At 38.2% G+C, this 21,177-nt stretch overlaps 1 protein-coding gene across 2 annotated transcripts in view; it reads left to right on the top strand.

Moving 5' to 3' along the window:
• The window catches only part of IFT122 (intraflagellar transport 122), a gene marked incomplete at its 5' end in the record, with an annotated part of 83,473 nt that extends 73,618 nt beyond the window's left edge, over positions 1 to 9,855 (top strand). The window contains 5 exons of one of the 2 annotated variants that reach the window (XM_081937788.1): positions 3,976 to 4,087; positions 4,381 to 4,509; positions 5,684 to 5,763; positions 7,585 to 7,749; positions 9,498 to 9,855. In XM_081937788.1, the coding sequence (XP_081793914.1) occupies positions 3,976 to 4,087; positions 4,381 to 4,509; positions 5,684 to 5,763; positions 7,585 to 7,749; positions 9,498 to 9,584 (573 nt within the window). In that variant the 3' untranslated portion in view covers positions 9,585 to 9,855. Of the gene's footprint in view, positions 1 to 3,975; positions 4,088 to 4,380; positions 4,510 to 5,683; positions 5,767 to 7,584; positions 7,750 to 9,497 lie in introns of both variants that reach the window. The other variant, XM_081937787.1, reaches the window with a different exon arrangement.
• Between the last annotated feature and the right edge of the window lie 11,322 nt (positions 9,856 to 21,177).

Below are 21,177 nucleotides of genomic sequence, written 5' to 3'. Positions count from 1 at the left end.
TCCATGTCTTCTAAAATTCTGCCTAAAGGGGTTGGCAAGTCAAAATAAGTGGGATATTATACATGCTTAGCCTTAATTGAACAGGACAAAATTCATTCCATCTGGACACCTGAAATAATATCAATACGATGCTAAGGGCCTAGAGGACTTCAAAGTTGCCTGAGGCAATCATGCAGTCTAAAACAAGTTAATGAATCAAAGGCCCGTTTCATTGGACCTCTGAGCCAAACCTTCCTTTGCTTTAGTAACCTTTGTTCACTCTTTCTGACAAATGAATATATTGCATCGGATTCGTTTGACGCTACAGGGATTGGAAACAGACTATGCAATAATTCAGACAGTCCTGTTCTAAAAGATGATGGAAAGTTGACAGTCCTGGTTTCCCATTTTTATTACATCTGTCCTGATGGAATTACACTGCTGTAAAATAAAAGTTGGAAGAAGAACGTAATGTTTATTTGTATTTGCTTTGTACCCTGCCTTTCAGCTCTAGGGAGCACTTGGTTTTTGTTTAACAAAATTTAAACAAAAACAGGATACAAAAAGTTAAAAAGGGAAGTTCACAATAACATTTAACACTAAAGCCATTTTACAGTTGAGAAAGTGGACTTTTTACAATTTTGTAAGCACAGAGAGAGTGAGGCCAAGTACAATTCCTGAGGGAGGTATATCCTATAGACTCAGAACAATGCAAGCTTTTTCCCTGAGGCCCAGAACCTGAACCTTGGCCTGAACCTTGAAAAGCATTTTCAAGAAAGTCAATGTAACAATTGAACTGGTTCCTAATGGGACAGTTATTAAAATATTTGGGCCCTGAAGCATTTAGTTCTTTAAAGGTCAGTACCTGCAATTTAAATGGTGCCTGTATAAGCAAGTTGGCTTTGTAAGCACCTAAGGAGGACTAGGTGCTACAGCTACTACAGACCTATCCAGTGACACCTGAGAATCTAGACTTCTCCAGTCTATAAACCTCACTGCTTTGTTGTAATGTAATCTTAAATCCTATTTACCAGCAACACCTCTGTCTTATCTGGATTTATTTTCAGCTTGTTATCTCTCATTTGTTCCTTAGCTATGCTGGTTATCAGTACAGTTTTGAATTTAGTTCAAAGTGCTCCTTTTAGATTATAAAGCTCTACACTGCTTGGCCCAGAATGCCTTACAGACTAACTTTTCCAAACAAAGCCTGTTTCAACTATTCATGTATGAAAGGAAGGGATGCTTTCTGTCTCATCCCTACAAGAATTCAAGGGCATCAGCATAGGCAGGCTCTCTTGTGGTGGAACATCTTGCTCACAAGGCACATCTGATGTTCTCCTTGTTGAAGATGTGCATAGGTTTAGTTCAAAGCGATGTTTGGAGTTTGATTTTAAGTCCTATATCCATGAGGCTTTCTAGTGACTAAGCTACTGTATTTTATATGTTGGTTAAAAAATAAGAATCTTTCAGTTTCGGTTGACTGTTGTTATATTTTTTATTCTTGTAAAGTGCTCAGTCTGTTGGACTGGTTGATATATAAAATGTCATAAACAAATAGAGGTAGTCTTCATTTAGTGACCATAATCGGGACCAGCAACTGGATAATTAAGCAAATCAGTTGCATAAGTGAAACCAACACTGTGCTTATGATCTTACTTTCACTTTCCTTTGTTTTAAAGAGTTGCAAAGATTGTAAAGGCAAGGATTGGTCGTAAAATTACTTTTTTATCATAGTTGTAACTACAAATGGTTGTTAAATGACACAATCACTAAAACAAGGACTGTCTATAGCTTATTAAACAGATTTAAGGGTCAATCCAATTTAACTAAGAGTTTTCACTATTAATTTTGGCCAAGCAGGTTGCACCCTGGATTGCATTTGAAGCTTTTTATTTTTGAAAATTAAAGATGATTATCACTTCCCAAAATTATCACTTAATTATTATCACTTCCCAAAATTATCACTAAAGATGATTATCACTTCCCAAAATTATCACTTCCCAAAATCCTTTCTACTATTTGTTATTACGTGACCTATTTGACAGAAAATGAGTAGGGTTTTTTTTCCCTCTGTTGTGAGTCTTCACTTCAGTAAAGACTATCCCCCACCCCCAATAACTTTAAAATGCCACTTTAAACATTGAAGGTAAACTAATTGTGGCTCAAACAGCTTGGGGCTGGAGTAGCAAGAGGATGAATGATTGGTCTGCTGTGTTTCTCACAATTCTGTTGAGTCAGAAAATCCTTGTATACAATTTGACAAATAAAAAATGTGCACATTTCTAAGCTTGTATTTGTAGTTGCAACTGGATAATTAAGCAAATCAGTTGCATAAGTGAAACCAACACTGTGCTTATGATCTTACTTTCACTTTCCTTTGTTTTAAAGAGTTGCAAAGATTGTAAAGGCAAGGATTGGTCGTAAAATTACTTTTTTATCATAGTTGTAACTACAAATGGTTGTTAAATGACACAATCACTAAAACAAGGACTGTCTATAGCTTATTAAACAGATTTAAGGGTCAATCCAATTTAACTAAGAGTTTTCACTATTAATTTTGGCCAAGCAGGTTGCACCCTGGATTGCATTTGAAGCTTTTTATTTTTGAAAATTAAAGATGATTATCACTTCCCAAAATTATCACTTAATTATTATCACTTCCCAAAATTATCACTAAAGATGATTATCACTTCCCAAAATTATCACTTCCCAAAATCCTTTCTACTATTTGTTATTACGTGACCTATTTGACAGAAAATGAGTAGGGTTTTTTTTCCCTCTGTTGTGAGTCTTCACTTCAGTAAAGACTATCCCCCACCCCCAATAACTTTAAAATGCCACTTTAAACATTGAAGGTAAACTAATTGTGGCTCAAACAGCTTGGGGCTGGAGTAGCAAGAGGATGAATGATTGGTCTGCTGTGTTTCTCACAATTCTGTTGAGTCAGAAAATCCTTGTATACAATTTGACAAATAAAAAATGTGCACATTTCTAAGCTTGTATTTGTAGTTGCTATCTGGATCAGGAAAACTCTTCTAGAGGTCCTCAGAATGTAAGACTTGTCATGCTTTATAGAATCCAAATAAGACACTGGTAATTTTAAAAGTCATTTTTAAAGCAACAGGTATGTGTTACTTCAGGTCCTTTCTTCCATTTTGTAAGTTTTGATGTGCTTGGTTCAGCCAAACAAATAGTGACGTAACTGTACATTTATCATATTTTTCGGAGTATAAGATGCACCAAGATTTTGAAGAGGCAAATTTAAAAAAAAGTTTTTTGCACTCTGTAGACCTCCAAAAAACGGCCCTTTTTCACGAAAATGGGCCCATTTGTTGTCCCAAAAAAGGCCATGAATAGCCTTTAGGAGGCTTATAGAGTGTTCCTGGGGGGGTAGGCCGCCCAAAAAAATGAGCAAAAAACTGCCCTTTTTTGAAAAAACGGGCCCATTTTGGTCAAAAAAAAGAGAGGCATGCATAGCATTTAGGAGGCTTATAGAGTGCTCCGGGGGGTGGGGGGTAAAATTGAGCAAAAAATGGCCCATTTTTCACTCATTTCTGCCCTTCCCAGCCCCCAACACTACTCTGGAAGCCCCCTAAAGGCTATGCACAACCATTTTGGTGAAGGGGGCAGGCTTTCTGGACACCAAAAATGCTGCATTTAGTGTATAAGGCACAACCAGATTTTCACCCTCTTTTTTGAGGGAAAAAGGTGCGTCTTATACTCCGAAAAATACGGTATTTCTATATTTATCATATGTCTTGACTGATTGCTTTCTACTTGCATCAGGTTTGTTGGATATCTTCCTTAGAGGTCTTGCATTACCAGCCAGTATTGGAAATCACTTGACACTGGCATCTAAGAAATGAGATAAGGGGATGGAAGCCAAGGAGTGTTTTAAGAATAGCCATTTACCATTCCTTGGGTCTTAATTCAGCTGTTTAGATTTTTGTGGCTGACTGGCTAGCAGTGACTTTGCCTCTCTGTGTTTCTTTGCAGGAGCTGGTGCCTTTATGTTACAGGTGCTCCACCCACAATCCCTTACTGAACAACCTGGGGAATGTCTGCATTAATTGCAGGCAACCTTTTGTTTTTGCTGCTTCCTCTTATGGTGCGTTGGAATATTACATTTTCTCTACAATATTACATCTCTGCATTTTTTTTCAATGAGACTTTTACCAAAATGTATCCAAAAACCAGAACTAGATGGCCTTTGGTACCCTATACATGAGAGGAGTGTATAGATGATATTAAAATAGTTGGATTGTGTTTTGTTTCCATTTTGTGTGTGTAAGTGTATGTGCAGAAGTGTTCTGTTTATTTCTAGAGCAGATGTCAATGGCTTTGCAGCTGTTCTGAGAATTAACCGTTCCCTTCTTTTTTGTCCTCCTGCGACCATTTCAGATGTCTTGCATCTGGTTGAATTCTACTTAGAAGATGGAATAACTGATGAAGAAGCTGTTGCTCTGATTGATCTAGAAGTACCCAGACTAAACAAAATAGGCAGTGACTGGCAAGAGCAGATGAGTAATGGTATCCTTCCTAGCAGTTACTTAGGAAAAAACATGTTATTCTGGCAAATATTTAGTATTGCTATTATTATTATTTTTTGATAAACATATAAAAAATGTTAAGGTTAACAATTATTTGAGAACAGTTTTTTTTTAAAGTTCCATTCTACAGCCTAGGAACACCAGTTTGGATTTACTTTGACACTCAGCATTGGTGGCAATTGTACCATTCTAAATTATTACAAGTTAAGTCCTGCCTTCTCTATTGATATCTGGCTGCATTAGAAAGGCATGGAGCCAAAGACGTAGAGATCTGTTTTTAGAGGATTCATTGTATAACTGTAACAACCCCCTCCCCCCTCCACAGAAACCACTAGGGTGCAAAGAAAAAAAATATGGTAATATTATATAGCAGGGATGTCAAACTGGATTTCTTTTAGGGCCAGATCAGCATTGTAGTTCTCTGCGGGCTGGGGGGTGGGGGAGATGGGATGGATGCTTCCTGCAGCACCCTGCCACACAAAACAGAGTGGGGAGCTGTGCACTCCCTCCCCGTTTTCGGCCTGGATGATTTCCTGCGGCACTTTGCTGGCCAAAACAGGGCAATGGGGGGGGCATGCGCACCCCACACCCCATTTTTGCAGGCCAAAATTGGGGGGGGGGGGCACGTGGCCCCCTCATGCCCCATTTTTGCTAGCAGAGGCACTGTGGGCCAGGCCTTTGCTATTTCCAAGCCGATCCCGCAGGCCATTTTTAAGCACCCTGTGGGCCTAATTCAGCCTGCAGGCCTTGAGTTTGACATCCCTGTTATATAGTAACATAATTGGATTTTTTGGATTTTTTTCAGAAGTCATGAAGTATTGAGTTTCTCCAGTACTGGAACTGGGAATGGAATTTTCCTCATTCACAAAATACAAAACATTAGCTGCCAATCCTTCCAGCTATCTTCTCTCTTTCAGGGGCCCCTGCTTATTTGGTAATCTTTGTCTTTCATCCACAGATGTTTCATATTTTAAACAAATCACTGTATTAGGAATTATGAAAATAAAATGCACATTCATACTTTTTCTCATTGAAGATAAGGAAAAGTTGAAACTAATGTTGGAAATCAGTTAGTTTCCACTGGCTGCTCTTGTTCCTAGTCCAATTGTGTAATGTCTTTTAGAACTTATTTTCTCCCTAACACATGCTTCTAGGTGTGCAAACAATGAGACTTCTTTATAAAGTGGACGAGATTGATGAAGATGATCCATTTACAGCAAAATTGAGTTTTGAGGTTGTAAGCAATTTCTTGTTTTCTTTTCAATTTCTTGTTTTCCTGAACTGTCTCTTCATTCAATTGTTTTCTTCAGACTGCTGATTAGTTACAGAAAGGTAGTCATAAAGAAATATCTACAGCAAACATGCTTTTCATACCATCATTCCCTTTCATTAATAAATATTTTATACTTTTCAGATCTCTCCCATAGAAAACAAATGTTGCTTTGATTAGTCTGGCCTTTTTAAAATTCCCTTGATATATCTGTCAGGAATGGCTTATGTAGTTGCTGGTTTGGCTGAATCACAGTTCTCATGCCAGGCAGCTCGAATAGGTTGTGCACCACACTGCAAAAGTGCCTAAAATTCATTAGTGAGAAGAAGTTAGTGACATCTTTCGTGACGATCACGTTTACCTAGTGACTTATTTATGAAGTACTTAACCTATCTCTCCTTAAAATTAAATTAAATTTGAAGATGAATAAAAAACTGGAGAAACAGCTGGATATCCTGCAGGCAAATATATATTGCTGTTTGCAGAAACAGAAGAGTCGCCTAAGAAGTCACTATACTAAGAAGGAATGCATTTTTAACATTTGTAGAACATACATATTTAACAATTTTAATTGTAACTTTGGAAAAATTATGGGTAATAAGTACTATTACAATTTATTTTGCTTTTGTTTACACTGGCTAGATGACTCTGAGGCATAACTTGCCATCTCCATAAATGGGCAGTTTTCATTTGGGATATTTCATAGGGACCTGATCAGTGGTGGTATTCAACTGATTCAGGCGAACCAGTAATGGCGTCCTGTGGGTGGCCGCCCTGGCGCTATACCTTCCTATTTAGCCATATTTTCTAAGCCGCACGCATGCAGGCAAGCTGTACCTGCGCAAGCAAAGTGCATGCACGGAAGGCCACACGCATGCGCGGAAGGTGTGTCCTCACATTTTCGGTGCGCGGTGAACTGGTAGAAAAATTATGTGAAACCCACCTCCGACCCTGACCCCAACTTTACATTTGTTTGTTTACTATCACCTTTTGTCTACATCAAGATTTAGTTGCAGTTGAACCTTAAGCAAAGGGATCTCTGAATAGCACTTAGAAAGAATAATAACATTTTCAAGTGCTAAATGATGGGTAATAGTGATTACAAGGCTTTTGTTTCTAATTAGAAAATGAATGTCAGTCACTTTCAAAATGGAGTGTGGTCCATCAAAGGCAACCCCAGAGCTGCATGAAAACCTGGGAGGGAGGGAAGAACTTTGGGAGGAATAGAAAAACACTATCTAAAAATGGTGGCATCATAGAGCACTAGCGGAATAACACTAGTGCTCTAGTGTAATAACTTTGGGGCTGCATGATGTGCATGTGCAGTACTTGTTTGTGGCATTCCAGTCATCATCCATCTAAAGGACACAAGAATAATGATGGTGTTTTTCTTCTATTATAACAACCATAACCCTTAGAAGATGTGTCATAACAAACTTAGTGAGCATATTCCAGTCATTTATCTGTACCTTGCATGACAGAACAGATTTCTTCTGGGTTAGAAGATGACTAAATTAAAAGGGACTCCAACATGCCATCTTCAGCGTTTTCCAGATTTCATTGCAATAGGACATGTGCAGGCTTTTAAAACTAGGAATAGTTCCAGGGCTAAATACAGAACTGAATAGGAACTGATAACTCAGTGTAAATACAGCCTCAGTATATGCAAATTAAAATGAAAAACAATAATCCGTACATATTTTCTCAAATGATCTTTATCATCCCAATGGCCTCAAACCAAACTCAAGCATTTATTTTCTTTCTATAATTATTCTTTTCCTGCAGCAAGGAGGCTCTGAATTTGTCCCTGTCGTAGTGAACCGTGCAATTCTCAAATCCATGAGCAGGAGAGATGTGCTGATTAAACGCTGGTCAAAGCCATTACAATGGCAGTACTTCCGGTCTCTCCTTCCAGACAATCCCATTACCATGTGTTCTTTCTGCTTTCAGGTATGAGAAAGATTTGGAGGATGGGGGTGGGTGGTGGAAGGATAAGGAAGAACAGGCACCTATAAAAAAAATTCATGAATATAAATGCTGGATAAAGGGTAGATTTGCTGGCTAAAAGCAAAATATTTCCTTGAAATGGGAAAAATTGTAATGTTTTTAGATAAATATTCTGCTGCACATAAGAAAAAAATGACAGGCACATGATCACTACAGAGCATTTTGCAAAATGAAGTAAAACAGCTGCTGAAAGGCAGTTGATAAGTCTGTTATTGAGCAAAAGATAAGAATAATTACACTTCTCTTTGGCAATTTCTTTCCTCTTTGTCTGATTATTTGGTGCACAACTCTAACCAGCCAGTCAAGTTATCTATATATATAAAAATGTGTGTGTTTTCCAGCATAACTCTGGAACGCCTCAAGCAATTTCAACCAAACTTGGCGCACAGATAACTTACTCTCTGGAAACAAATACTGTGGGGTTAAGACACTCCTAACGCCCTCGTAGTATGTGTTCTGTTACAATACAGCCTGTTGTGCCTTAAAATGGCTTCTACTGTAGTGCCGTAAAATGACTTCTACTGTACAGTGCAGTGGAGTTGCCATGGTAACAGCTTCACAGTACTCCGCAAGGGGGCTCCCTCTGGGAAAATCCAACATTAGAAATTACATTTGGTCCGGACATTTCCCCCCATATAAATAAATACCCGGGCAATGCCGGGTTATCAGCTAGTATAAAATAAAAAGCAGAAGGACGCAGGATACTTAATGGTTAAAAGGCAACTAATTTGAATTCAACAACCTTGTAAATATGTGGGGCTTTGTTTTTTAGCATGCATGACCTGCATAGGTTTAATCTTTTAAGAGGAAGTTTTGAGATATGGCTGAGAATTTGTGCTTAAGATGACTCAAGTACTGCTATTTATTCACGGAGAATAGAAACTGTCCATTAATATTTTAAAAATCAACACTTCTGTACAAAGGCAAGTCATTCATGAAATTATGGATGTATTGTTTCAAGACGGATGATTGTGTTAATCTGCTTAGCAGAAGCAGTGCAAAAATGCCATAATGCCTTAGAGAATAATAGATGTATTGCAATATACATTTTCTGGTCTAAAGCCTATTTCATTAGATGTACCAGCCACTGTAACTTCAGCTGTATATATGCACTCATATACAGAGGGATTTTTTTTTAAATGGAAGGATCAAAAGCTCTGACATATAAAGAAGTTCTGTCACATTCCTTGGCAAAGATTTAATCTTTTCAGCATAAAAGTAGAATGACCCGTTTGGAATCAATAGTTCAAGAAAGATTATTCCTTCCATAGTAGGAATCGTATCCCAGTTGTCATAAAACCCAAATGTATTAGAGTTAAATTTGCAATTTTACTCATTCTACATTCTAAATTCGCTCTTTTTTTTCTTTTTTGAAATCTTAATCATTCTAAAATTGGCAATGTAATATCCCGAGATATTGACGTGTTCTTTTTCATGGGTTGCAGTATGTTGCTATTTTTATTTCATCTTCATTTATCCTCTGGCCTAGAAGATATTTATCCCATGGAAAGAACAGAAGGGCTGTGCTGGCAAAGGAATAAGCCTGCAATCATCTGCGTGCAGAATGGTATATGTAGGGGGATAATGCACTGGAAGGAAACACCAGAAATTGTCTTTAGATAATCCCATCCACTCACTTTCTCACTACTCTGTTCCATCTATTGAGTCCATCTTGCAACTCTCATTTACAGATGTTTCATTCAGAAGATTATGAGCTCCTGGTGCTCCAGCATAATTGTTGCCCATATTGTCGGAGAAAAATAGATGAATCCAGCTAACAGAGGAAACAACAAGACTGTTTGGCAGAGAGCAGTTCTGCTGCTGGGACTCCAAAGCATTTCTAAGTTCATTAGAATTTCTTAGTAGTCTGTTATTGTTGTTTTTAAGAATGGTTGGATGTGCAGAAAGAAAATTATACATGAAGATAAAAAATATATTTTCCTATTCATTGTTAATGAGAATCTAAATATCAAGTTTTGTTTTGCTCCTCAAAGAAATTTATGTATATATGTTAGTATATACTTATAGTAAAATTTATATGATCCTGTATACCCTGTTGATTTATAAAATAAGAAAGAAGGGCTACCTGGAAATATTTTTTTAACAATCTCTTCCACATATTCTTGACATTTGGATGAAAGTCTGCCAGTTTGTTACAAATGGAATAATAACTTCTGGGGTGAAATTCTGCTTGAAGAAAAAGATGCTGAATTTTAGTGGATGGAGTTAGTTCTAAATTGGCCTCTAGTATTAGATTTTTATTACCATTCCCAATAAAATATGTGGGTTGTTTTTAAAAGTGTCCTTATTTTCTTTTGAACACTTCTCATCTGTCTTAATCGCTGTTGTGGAAATTGGCACCCCAATTTTGAGTAAATTGTTATAATCAAAGAATATTACTTTTGCAAAGTTTTTTTTTTAAAAAAAAACTGACTAAATTTCTTTAAAGCTTAGCATTATTAAAGTGCTATTGTAATAAGCACATAAAATATAAGAATACAGGGCATCAGTGGATAAGTCAGCATATCAACACTGCTAGGCATTGTCTACAAGACCACAAGATTTGACATAAATACATGGGTTTAAGCACATTAATTACTAGAATAATCTATACTTAAATGCTTCAACATTATGAAGTTTGGTTTAAATGTAATTTTAAAATATTCAGAAAATTAGAAACATACGTTATGTGAAATTTCTCTTTGTGACATAAAAAGATGTGAGGGGTCCTTAGTGCGCTCTGAGCTTGCTTGTTTTCTGGTAGACATTTCATTATCCAAACTAGGTAACATCATCATTGCTAGCAAGGAATGCTGTTTACTGTCAGTTTATATTCTAGTGCAGGTCTGTAAAATTGGCGGCCCATGGACTGGATACATCCTGTGCGGGCCACGCCCATCCCAGCTCCACAAAGCCAAAAAACATCACTATATGTCACAATACGGCCGAAGATACGAGCGGGTTTGACACCCGTGTTCTAGTGGCTTGCCTGTCAATTTTGGTTGGGGTGGTTTAGTCTTAGAGATTCTTCTATTGGACCGTTTGCTGTTGGCTTCTTTGGTGATTTGTTGATTGGGATATTGTTCACTTGATTGTTGGTCTGCTGCTAACCTTGGATGTTAATCTATGTTGATCTGTGTACTGATTGCTGGTGGAGAGGTGCTTGAGTCTTTTTATTCCTTTTTGGGCTGGGTGATGGTCTCTTTTACAACATGAAAATTCTTTATTTTCACAATATATACACAGATTTCACCATAATTTCAAGCCAAGTTAAAAAATCCAAGAACGCCATGGAATTTCTAGAAGCCTAGCACTCTGATAAATCAGCCATCAATAGACACATATACATTAACAACATAGGCAAAACAAGCAAGCACAGAAGAGAGCTCCAAGGACCACTCATGTCAATCCTGAGCTACAAATATTTTCCTTTATTAGTATAAAAATATGTGTTGCATTCCTTCTTAATTATTATCTAGAAAGCTTGAAGTCTGATATATACAGTTTAAAAGGAACACTGATTACTACACATGTACGGTACTTCTCTCTGAAAAAGTGAAGTTTAGTTCCACGGCAATTGCAGAGTTAAGTAGGCTAAAATTGGAAAATTATCCAAGCATATACTAAAAAATGGCAGATGAAATGTGTCAGTTACTGAATGACTGCAGTACAGGTAGTCCTCAACTTACAACTACAATTGAGCGAAACATTTGTTAAATGAATTTTGCCCCATTTTACGACTTTTAAGAATCACTGAATTTCCCCATTGACTTTGCTTGTCAAAAAGTTGCAAAAATTGAGTATATTACCCCAGGATACTGCAACCATCATAAATTTGAGTCAGTTGCCAAGTGAATTTTGATCACGTGACCAAGGGGATACTGCAACAGTCATGTGAAAAACAGTAATAAGTCATTTTTTTCAGTGTCGTCGTAACTTTGAATAAATGAGCTGTTGTAAGTCAAGGACTACCTGTAATGCAATATTTTTATTTAAAGAAAATCCTGAAAAAGGAGTCTATAGTCATAAGTGGTAAATTAAAGTCCAAAACAGTTCAGAAAAGACAGGGGGTGGGTATGTGAAAGCAACTAGATAATGAACGATAAAAAGAGCAAAGCAATACAGGAAACCAGATTTATCTCTGCTTCATTGGTTATTGCAAGCCTTTGACTGTATAGATCTTGCAGAATAGGGAACATTTTAAAACTAATGGGCATTTCAGAATCCCTGATTATTCTTCAAAGAAATCTTGACAATGAACAAAAAAGTAAGAAACAAATTTGGAGAAACAGAATTGTTCCGAATAGGGAAGGCAGTGAGACAAAGATGCACATTATCTCCGCATCTGTTTAGTTTGCACAGCGAATATATTATACAAATGGTAGGAGCAGTAGAGATGACAGCTGGAATCAAAATTGGAGGAGAAAACTCTTAACAGTTTATCCATGCAAACAATACCACATCATTAACTGAAAGTAGAATTGGACAGGCTCATTGTAAGAGGTAAAATTGAAAAAGAAAAAATAATGCAAACTATTAGAATAAGATTTATTTTATCTTGCATGTTTAGTGAAGGTAATATATTTGCTTTCGGGGACTCAAATATACAGGTGGATAATGTACTAGAGACAAAGAGGAGGAAGGCAATGACGAACCTAGACAAGATCATGAAAAATAAGGACATTTCAATGAGAACAAAGATAATAGTTAAGGTGATTAACTTTCCAACGGTATACAGCTTTAAAAGCTGCATATTGACAGAGCCAAGAGAAGAAAAAAAGATGCCTTCGAATTATTGATTTTAGAGGCAAAAAAAGCCCCATGTATCGCAAGAGAAACCTGTCAATCTTGCATCAGATAAATACTGCTCCCTCAAGGTGAAGATCAGCACACCGAAACTAAATAATAGAGCATGTGATGTGAGTGGATAATGGGCTGGTATGATTATGCCTGGCAAGGTTGAGGGAAGTGGAAGACAACAGATAAGGTGGATTGATGGGATCAAACAGATTTAGTGGATTGTCTTTGGAAGAACTGTAGGTCATTGGAGACAGGTCAAGGTAATGAGCATTTGTTCATGCAGTCACAAAGAACTGAACCCAACACAATAACACCTTAACTAGCCAACCAATCAACCATCTCAATCTATCTGATCAATAGAGATTTATTTATTAAATTTATATGCCATTCACCCATGGAGCCATGGTGGAGCAATGGTTAGAATGCAGTATTGCAGGCTAACTCTACCAACTGCCAACAGTTCAATCCTGATTGTGTCAAGGTTGACTCATCCTTCCATCCTGCCAAGAGCTGTTAAATGAGGACCCAGATTGTTGGGAGCATTATGTTGACTCTCTTAACTGCTTAGAGAGGGCTATAAAGCTCTAGGAAGTGGTATATATGTCTAAGTGCTATTGCTGTTGCTATCTCACTACTGAAGTGACTTTGTAGTAGCTTGTTCGCAACCAAAATTCTATGAGCGGATGAGAATTAAGAAATAGAAGTTCCACTATTGATCATTTTTCATATTTTCACTTATCTGTTTTCTCATCGCATCGTGTGCAGGGGGTAACAGCTTGATGCTATAAAAACATAGGGCACTCTCTTACCTTCACTCACCCTTTCATGATATAATCCAGTTTCAGTCAGGATGTTGTCTTAGCTTGAGCACTCCTTTGAGTATGGACAATTGAAAGAGGTCTGGACTTCGTCCATTTTTTTGGCCCTCAATCTCTAGAGAGAAGCTTTCAGGCAATCATTCCAGGAAAGTGAAACAAATAACATATCTACCTGGTCACATCAATGTGATAAAATATCTGTATCTACACCTATGTCCCCTCAGGTCTTGATATGCTGTGTGTGTGTGTGTGTGTGTGAGAGAGAGAGAGAGAGAGAGAGAGAGAGAGAGAGAGTTTGTGTTCCTGAGGGAAAAGCCTCTGGAAGTATGTGTCAAGCATATATACACCTACCAGGATCACTCAAGGTGTGAAGGCCATCTCAGCTGCCCAGCAAAAGCAAACAGCCACTTATATTAGTCAGCAACCATATTGAAAAATGCTGGAAGCAGATGATCACTTCAGTGACAATGGCAAAAGCATTAATTCATAATGCACAGGAGAAGGTAATGGTAAATCACTCCTGTGTTTTATTTAAAAAGAAACCACACACATGGACATACAAGATAAAATGATTGATGATATAATGCTCAGATGATGGGCCTCTGAACTCCGCTCTCGCATAACATGATACTGAGAAAAAGCTGAGGACCTTTCAGAGTATTAATAATGTTTATGGTTAGACACATTAAATTCTTCTGGATGTGTAGCTGCTGCTATTATTACACACAAAAAATTGGAAGCTGAAAATTGAGAATTACATCATGAACGTGGAACATAAGTACATGAACTTGAGAATCCTCAACAGTGTAAAAAAGGAAATGAACTGATTAAACATTGGCGTCTTAGACACCACCTAATTAAAATGGGTTGAAATTGAACACTTTTAGTCAGAAGATCATACTGTTTATTACCCACCACATGAAAAACAAAAACATGGCGCTGCTTTTATTTTTACAGAAGAACATAGCAAAGACAGTACTTGGGTCCAATGCTGCCAACTACAGAGTAATATCAGTTAGACTTAACAGGCAAGTCTAACACAACGATGTTCCAAGTTTATGCTACAAATTCAGGTGCAGAAGAAAAAGAAGTTGATGGAAGTTTACAGTCAAATTCCATCTGAAATTAATAGAACACTCACGCAAGAGGTGATTAGGAGATTACCAGGATGAGCCTGAGGGAGGGGTCAAAAGTATCATCAGTCATGAGTCCCTTCACACCCACAAAAGACCTAAGTCCAGCCCACCTTGAATGCCTTTGACTCTTCTTACCTACCACCAAATTGCTTTGTCCATTAGTAGCTCAGATTCTTATAGAGAACTGAATGTTGCAATAAATCTTTATATTCATTTGAACTGCTGGGATCTTCTGATTTGCCCAGCACTTGACAGGTGCTGCTTGAATTGGAGAATTGAATGGCAAAGTTGAAATAATGAGTCGCATGAATTGCTCATGTGTGTGCTCGAAGTCATACTAAAGCAGAAGAACAATGCAAATCAGTTTTCACAATACCGATCTTGAACATACACAATCTTTTTCAAGGAGATCATCTGCAATTGCTTTGAAGTCTTGAATCTCGTTGATAGGAACCAGAGGGGCTATGGAATGAAATCGAAGTTATCATTAAGGATGACTATGAAAATAGACCGCCAGGATTTAAAAATGGAAAAAAACAAACCAGATGTCAGTACACATGTTGAAAATTGCCAAAAGAAGGAAAGCCAAAGCCAAGAAAAACAAAAGCCTCAGAAAGGATTAACAAATAATTTCAGAGAGTTGTCAGAAGAGACAGGAATCAGCATTACATTGACACTTGCAAAGACATTAAATATGAAAGAATGAAAACATTTTTCAAAAGATTTCCAAATCCAGACTGAGGTTTCACCCTGAAATTGAAAGATTGAATGACACCAGTGGACAGATAATGACTGATTCAAAAAAGATCAAACACAATTGGAAGGAATATAATGAAATTCTATAGAGATAGGACATCCACACCCAAGATATCCTGGAATATACTCCCTATTTACAAGAATCTCTAGTTCCCCATGCTCTCTACATGGGGCTCCCCTTGAGATGCACCCGAAGGCTGCAGTTGGTTCAGAATGCAGCCGTGCGGGCAATTGTGGGAGTTACTAGGTACTCCCACATAACACCTCTCCTGCGCGGGCTGCACTGGCTACCTGTGGCTTTTCGGGTGCGTTTCAAGGTGTTGACTATCATCTTTAAAGCGTTCCATGGCACAGGACCTAGGTATTTGCGGGATCGCATCCTGCCCCATACATCCCTTCAGCCGATCCACTCTCACAGGGAGGGACTCCTCCGGGTGCCGTCCACTAGGCAGTGCCAGCGAGCGGCGCCCAGGAGCAGGGCCTTCTCTGTGATAGGCCCGACCCTCTGGAATGACCTCCCCCCCGATATCAGAATAACCACCAATCTCTGCTCCTTCCGTAAGAAGCTTAAGACCCACCTGTTCAATTTAGCTGGCCTGGCCTAATCACAGTTTAGTCACTCAAGTCTGTATTTTAAATTTTTAGGGGTGGGTTTTTAGGTTGTTTTTAATTTTTATCACTTTGTACAGCCTATTGTTTAATTCGTCTTTATGGGAATTTAAGGGTATTTATTTTTGTATACGGTTTTTTATTGAGATGTCTGTACACCGCCCCGAGTCCCTTCGGGGAGAGGGGGCGGTCTATAAATCTAATAAAACTTAAACTTAAACTTAAACTAGAAGATGACACTAGATCCAGTTATCACCAAGTCAAAAACCTATAAGAATTGATAGAATTTCTACAGAAATATGGAAGCAACTGAAGAAGAATCAGTTAAGATTCTAACCAAATATAATACCAAATAGGATGGATTGAAAGTGGTTCAGTCTACGTACCAGTATCAAATAAAAGAGACATATCAGAGTGTGGAAATTATTTCACAGTATTCTTAATTTCACATATTGGTGAACTATTGCTTGAGATGCTGCAATATAGATTGGAGGATTAGGGTATATAGAAAGGGAGATGCCAGGTGTTTAAGATGGTTCTACAAAAAGCTAAAGAACATGTGGCAATTCCAGTAATGCTCACTAAATAACCGAGAAAGCCAAAGAGTACCAGAAAGAAGTCAGTATATGCTTCATTGATGGTAGAAATACCTTTCATTGTGTCAACCATATCAAGCATGGATTGTCCTTCAGAAAATGGGAATCCCAAAACATCCAATTCATGAAAAACCCATATATAGGACAAGAAGCCTCAGTCTGGACAGAATGTGGCAAAATAGCCTGACTGACTGGTCAGCAAAGGATTAATTCAAGGCTGTGTACTCTCTCCTTAGCTATTGAACCTCTATGCTGAATTGAGAGGTACAGGATTGGAAGAAGATTATCATTATTTTTAAACTGTAATGCATTACCTGCATTTCAAAACCCTGATTGTAGAAAATGCACATGATCTGCAAGTTTTAGTACTAAAAGTCGAGGAGCACAATGGAAGAAAATGACTGATTAAATACAAAGAAAACCAAGCTAATCTTAACAGACTCAGCAACTTTGGTGTAGTGGTTAAGGTGTCAGGCTAGAAATGAGAACACTGTGAGTTCTAGCCCTACCTTAGGTACAAAACCAGCGGAGAGAGTTTGAGCCAATCACTCTTTCTCATCCCTAGGAAGGAGGCAATGGCAAGTCATTTCTGAAAACCTAGTCCAGGCAGTTGCCAGGAGTTAAAAACTGACCTGAAGGAACCAAGAAATACTCAACAACAGTAAAAGTATACCAATTAAGAAATATGCTGCAGACCAGTAGCAATTTGTACAGTAGCAGTGAAGACTTTGGAAAACATATTGAGATGCAAGAATGTGTCTATATCTACAAAGAAAACAGCAGTGCCAAGTATAGTATGTGATACTCTATGGATGTGAAAATCAGATTTTAAAGAAGCAGCATAGAAAAAATATTGATGCCTTTAAATTTTGGGTTGGAGAAGGCTGCTGACAATACCAGGAAGAATTCCAGGGAGAGAGGGGGAGGGGAGAGAGAGAGAAGAAGGGAGAAAGGGTGAGGGAGAGAGGGATAGGGAGAGAGAGAAAGTGCAATGATGGTTGCATGGCCAGTTCCGTTCCATTTCATTCTTTGGGGTTATGTGGTTGTAGCTGCTATCTAGATTTTTCTCTCTCTTTTACATCTCTTGTGGATGCCACTGGGCACAATTGGTGCAATAGTTAAAATTGCCCATATTTGGGCAGAATGATGGGACATGAACAGGAGAAATTCCTGATGCCCAAAAATGTCCCACCTTCTTAATATGTTCAGGAAAACATTCACATTCCTGTCTGCTGCAATTTTAGATTCTCCATCAATAAAAGCACACTTGACATGGCAAGGTCTTGCAACAACCTGGCGAGAGGCCTTCCAGGGAACAGCTACATTAGCATTGCCTTGTTTACAGTATGATGCTTTTGTCAGGGTGAAATTTAAATGCTCTCTGTTTAGCCTCAGGGCTACGTGTACAAGGTAACCACTAAAAGCAAACCCAAGCATGATTTTGTCACCGTCAAGACAGCCCTCCTGATAGCTACAGTCACCTAAGCAGGCCCCTCAATTCCTCTGTGAATGTCTGCAGCAGCCATGCAGCTGTACCAGTGATTCATAGTTATGCTTTACAGTTATTTGGAAGGGCATCTTAAATGCAATCACTGTTGTCCCAACTAAACAGCTACTTTAAAGTTTTGCTTTGCAGAGTGAGATGGGTGGCATCTAAAATCTCTCTCTCTCTCTCTTTCTCTCTCTCTCTCTCTCTCTCTCTCTCCCCCTCCCCCCCATTCTATTCCATTCCATTCTATCATCCCTACCCTACCCTCTCTCGCCCTCCTCTCCTATCTATTTATCTATCATCTATCTATTATCAACAAACAACCACAAAACTTTGACACGGGGAAGACTCCTGGGCTTAAGATCTCATGTGCAAACATGGTCAGAGTGTGCCCTTGGATTCTTGCTAGAATTCTTGCTGTTCTACAGAGGTGCTCTTCCAAACACCTCTGTAGAACAGATCATCAAGATAGGCATAACCGTACATAGGCAAAGAATTGTTCACGAAAGACTGACCATAATGGGTAGCAATTCTGTGATAAAAGTGTACCAAATTGGGGAAACCTGATACAGGGAACACTAGCCTGGATGGGATAATGAGTGGGCTGCTAAGGCAGCATTTGGTGTTCCATGTGAGGATGGAAACAGATAAATAGAAGTGATGGCTAAGAATAGTCAGTGTTAAGCATATACATATATAGCAGGAACTTTGACAGTGGTCTCGACAGCAGATTTTTCATGCCAGCAAAGGTGTCTCTCTCTGTCTCTTCATTATTGCTCAGACCTTCCAGAGGTTCCGATAAGCACACATTTAATTCAGAAATGGCAGTTCAAACAAAATGGTTAAGATGATAACCTTTGCCTTGCTTTTACAGATTAGAACAATATTTAAACAGTATCTCACGTTTTTCTTTTGCTGTTCTTTTTTCCCCACCCAGTTGATGTAGGTGACATAGTTTTACTGGTAAGCTGTGCCCACCTCAGCAATGGCTTATTGAAGCAGTTCTTAATACGATCCATTTTGTTATCTGAAAGATAAATCTTTAATCCAGCAATGCCAAATCCATGCAGTGCTTAAGAAACTATTAGCTATTTAGGCCACCTCCACTTGCAATTTCCCATGTCCTTGGATGAGCTTGGCTGGATAGGAAAATGAAAAAAATCTGTGTATTTCTCACCAAGGCATTTCCTTCCAGGCTTCCTTTCCCACATTGGGTCGGCAATGTCCCTCCCTCCCTCCCGCCCTCCCTTCCTTCCTTCTCTTGAATGAATTGTGGTAATTGGTTTGGTTATACTCAAAACAGAGGGACATATAATATTTTACCAAAAACATCTGCATTTCTTTGCTTTCCACTATTAATATATTTTATTTACAGGTTTGACTTGGACATGAGAGCAGCAGAGATCTGGAAGTTCATTTGCTGAGAAAACCAGGTCTCCTCCTTCTTACCTTGTTCCAAACTGGGTATTGCCTCCCACAATAGTCACGCAATCGATTTGCCCAAGCGTAATCTTCGTACTACATGCACACTTCAGTTGGATGGTTTCAAAAATAAGAGTAGCAATGCAGAAAATGTTGATAAAAATAATGGTCTGGGGTTCAAAATAGTGAGTTGCTTTCTGTAACTTTTAAAAACCTTTAATCTTTGTGAAATGAGGGATCTTGGAATCCTAGTGGACAACCATTTAAATATGAGCCAGCAGTGTGCAGCAGCTGCCAAAAAAGCCAACACAGTTCTAGGCTGCATAAACAGAGGGATAGAATCAAGATCACGTGAAGTGTTAATACCACTTTATAATGCCTTGGTAAGGCCACACTTGGAATACTGCATTCAGTTTTGGTCACCACAATGTAGAAAAGATGTGGAGACTCTAGAAAGAGTGCAGAGAAGAGTAACAAAGATGATTAAGTGACTGGAGGCTAAAACATATGAAGAACGGTTGCAGGAACTGGGAATGTCTAGTTTAATGAAAAGAAGGATTGGGGACACATGATAGCAGTGTTCCAATATCTCAGGGGTTGCCACAAAGAAGAGGGAGTCAAATTATTCTCCAAAGCACCTGAGGGTAGAACAAGAAGCAATGGGTGGAAACTAATCAAGGAGAGAAGCAACTTAGAACTGAGGTGAATTTTCCTGACAGAACAATTAATCAGTGGAACAACTTGCTCCAACACTAGACATCTTTAAGAAGATGTTGGATTGCCATTTGTCTGAGGTGGTGTAGGGTTTCCTGCCTAGGCAGGGGGTTGGGCTAGAAGACCTCCAAGGTCCCTTCCAACTCTGCTATTGTAATTGTAAAAAAATAGGTACATACAGGTAATACTCTCTAAAATATGAAATATAAAAACTATGGTCTAGAAGAATCACTTCTGTTTGTATATAGAAGAAAAAACAATAGATGGATCATCAAGATATTCTATAATGTTTCCTTCCTTCCTCCCTTCTTCCATTCCTCCCTCCCTCCTACATTCTTAATTATATTAAACTCTGGATTGAATCCAAATCAGATTCAGGTTCTGCTAAGGTAATTGCCAGTTTTGTGGTTTACTTCATGTTTACTTTAGTTTTATAAACTTACAATGTCAGCCATTTTGGATTGGAAGACATGCTAAGCTCCAAAGCTTGCATAAAGAGCTGTCAGATATGCAAAGAGAAAATGATGGTGCACAAATATTTGTTAACTGAGCTGTTTATTTTATTTTATGGTGTAATCATAACCATTATGTGAAATCAATCAGAAGACCTATTTTAGTCTTGATTAACCTGTTCAATTAATTTCAATGTAACCTTTGACTATAAATATCCCCTAGAATAGATTTTCTTCTTGTAATGTATGCTTTGCTCCCATTTTTATCAAGAGACAAGTTACCTGACAGCAATTATCCCCGGAAATAATAGGGGATCATTTGTGCTTCTGGGAATTTCAAGAATATCTTTGGTTTCTCTAACAGTTCTTTTTGGCTACTATCCAGAAGGGATTTTTGAACATATGACTTGGGTGGGAGGAAAAAAGCAGGTTGTGTTGTTAACCTAAGTATATTAGAACCCTGCTTTGGATAATGATAGGATAACTTAAGAGTTCAACAGATGCAGAATGAGGGATTCAGTTCTGAAGTGTATGCATTAATTTTTATAGCTATTACTTAAAAGCCGTGAGAGAGAGAAT

The sequence above is a fragment of the Natrix helvetica genome (assembly GCF_964273705.1).
Source record: "Natrix helvetica genome assembly, chromosome: 1".
Lineage (NCBI taxonomy): Eukaryota > Metazoa > Chordata > Lepidosauria > Squamata > Natricidae > Natrix > Natrix helvetica.
This window is presented reverse-complemented; position numbering and strand designations above follow the sequence as displayed.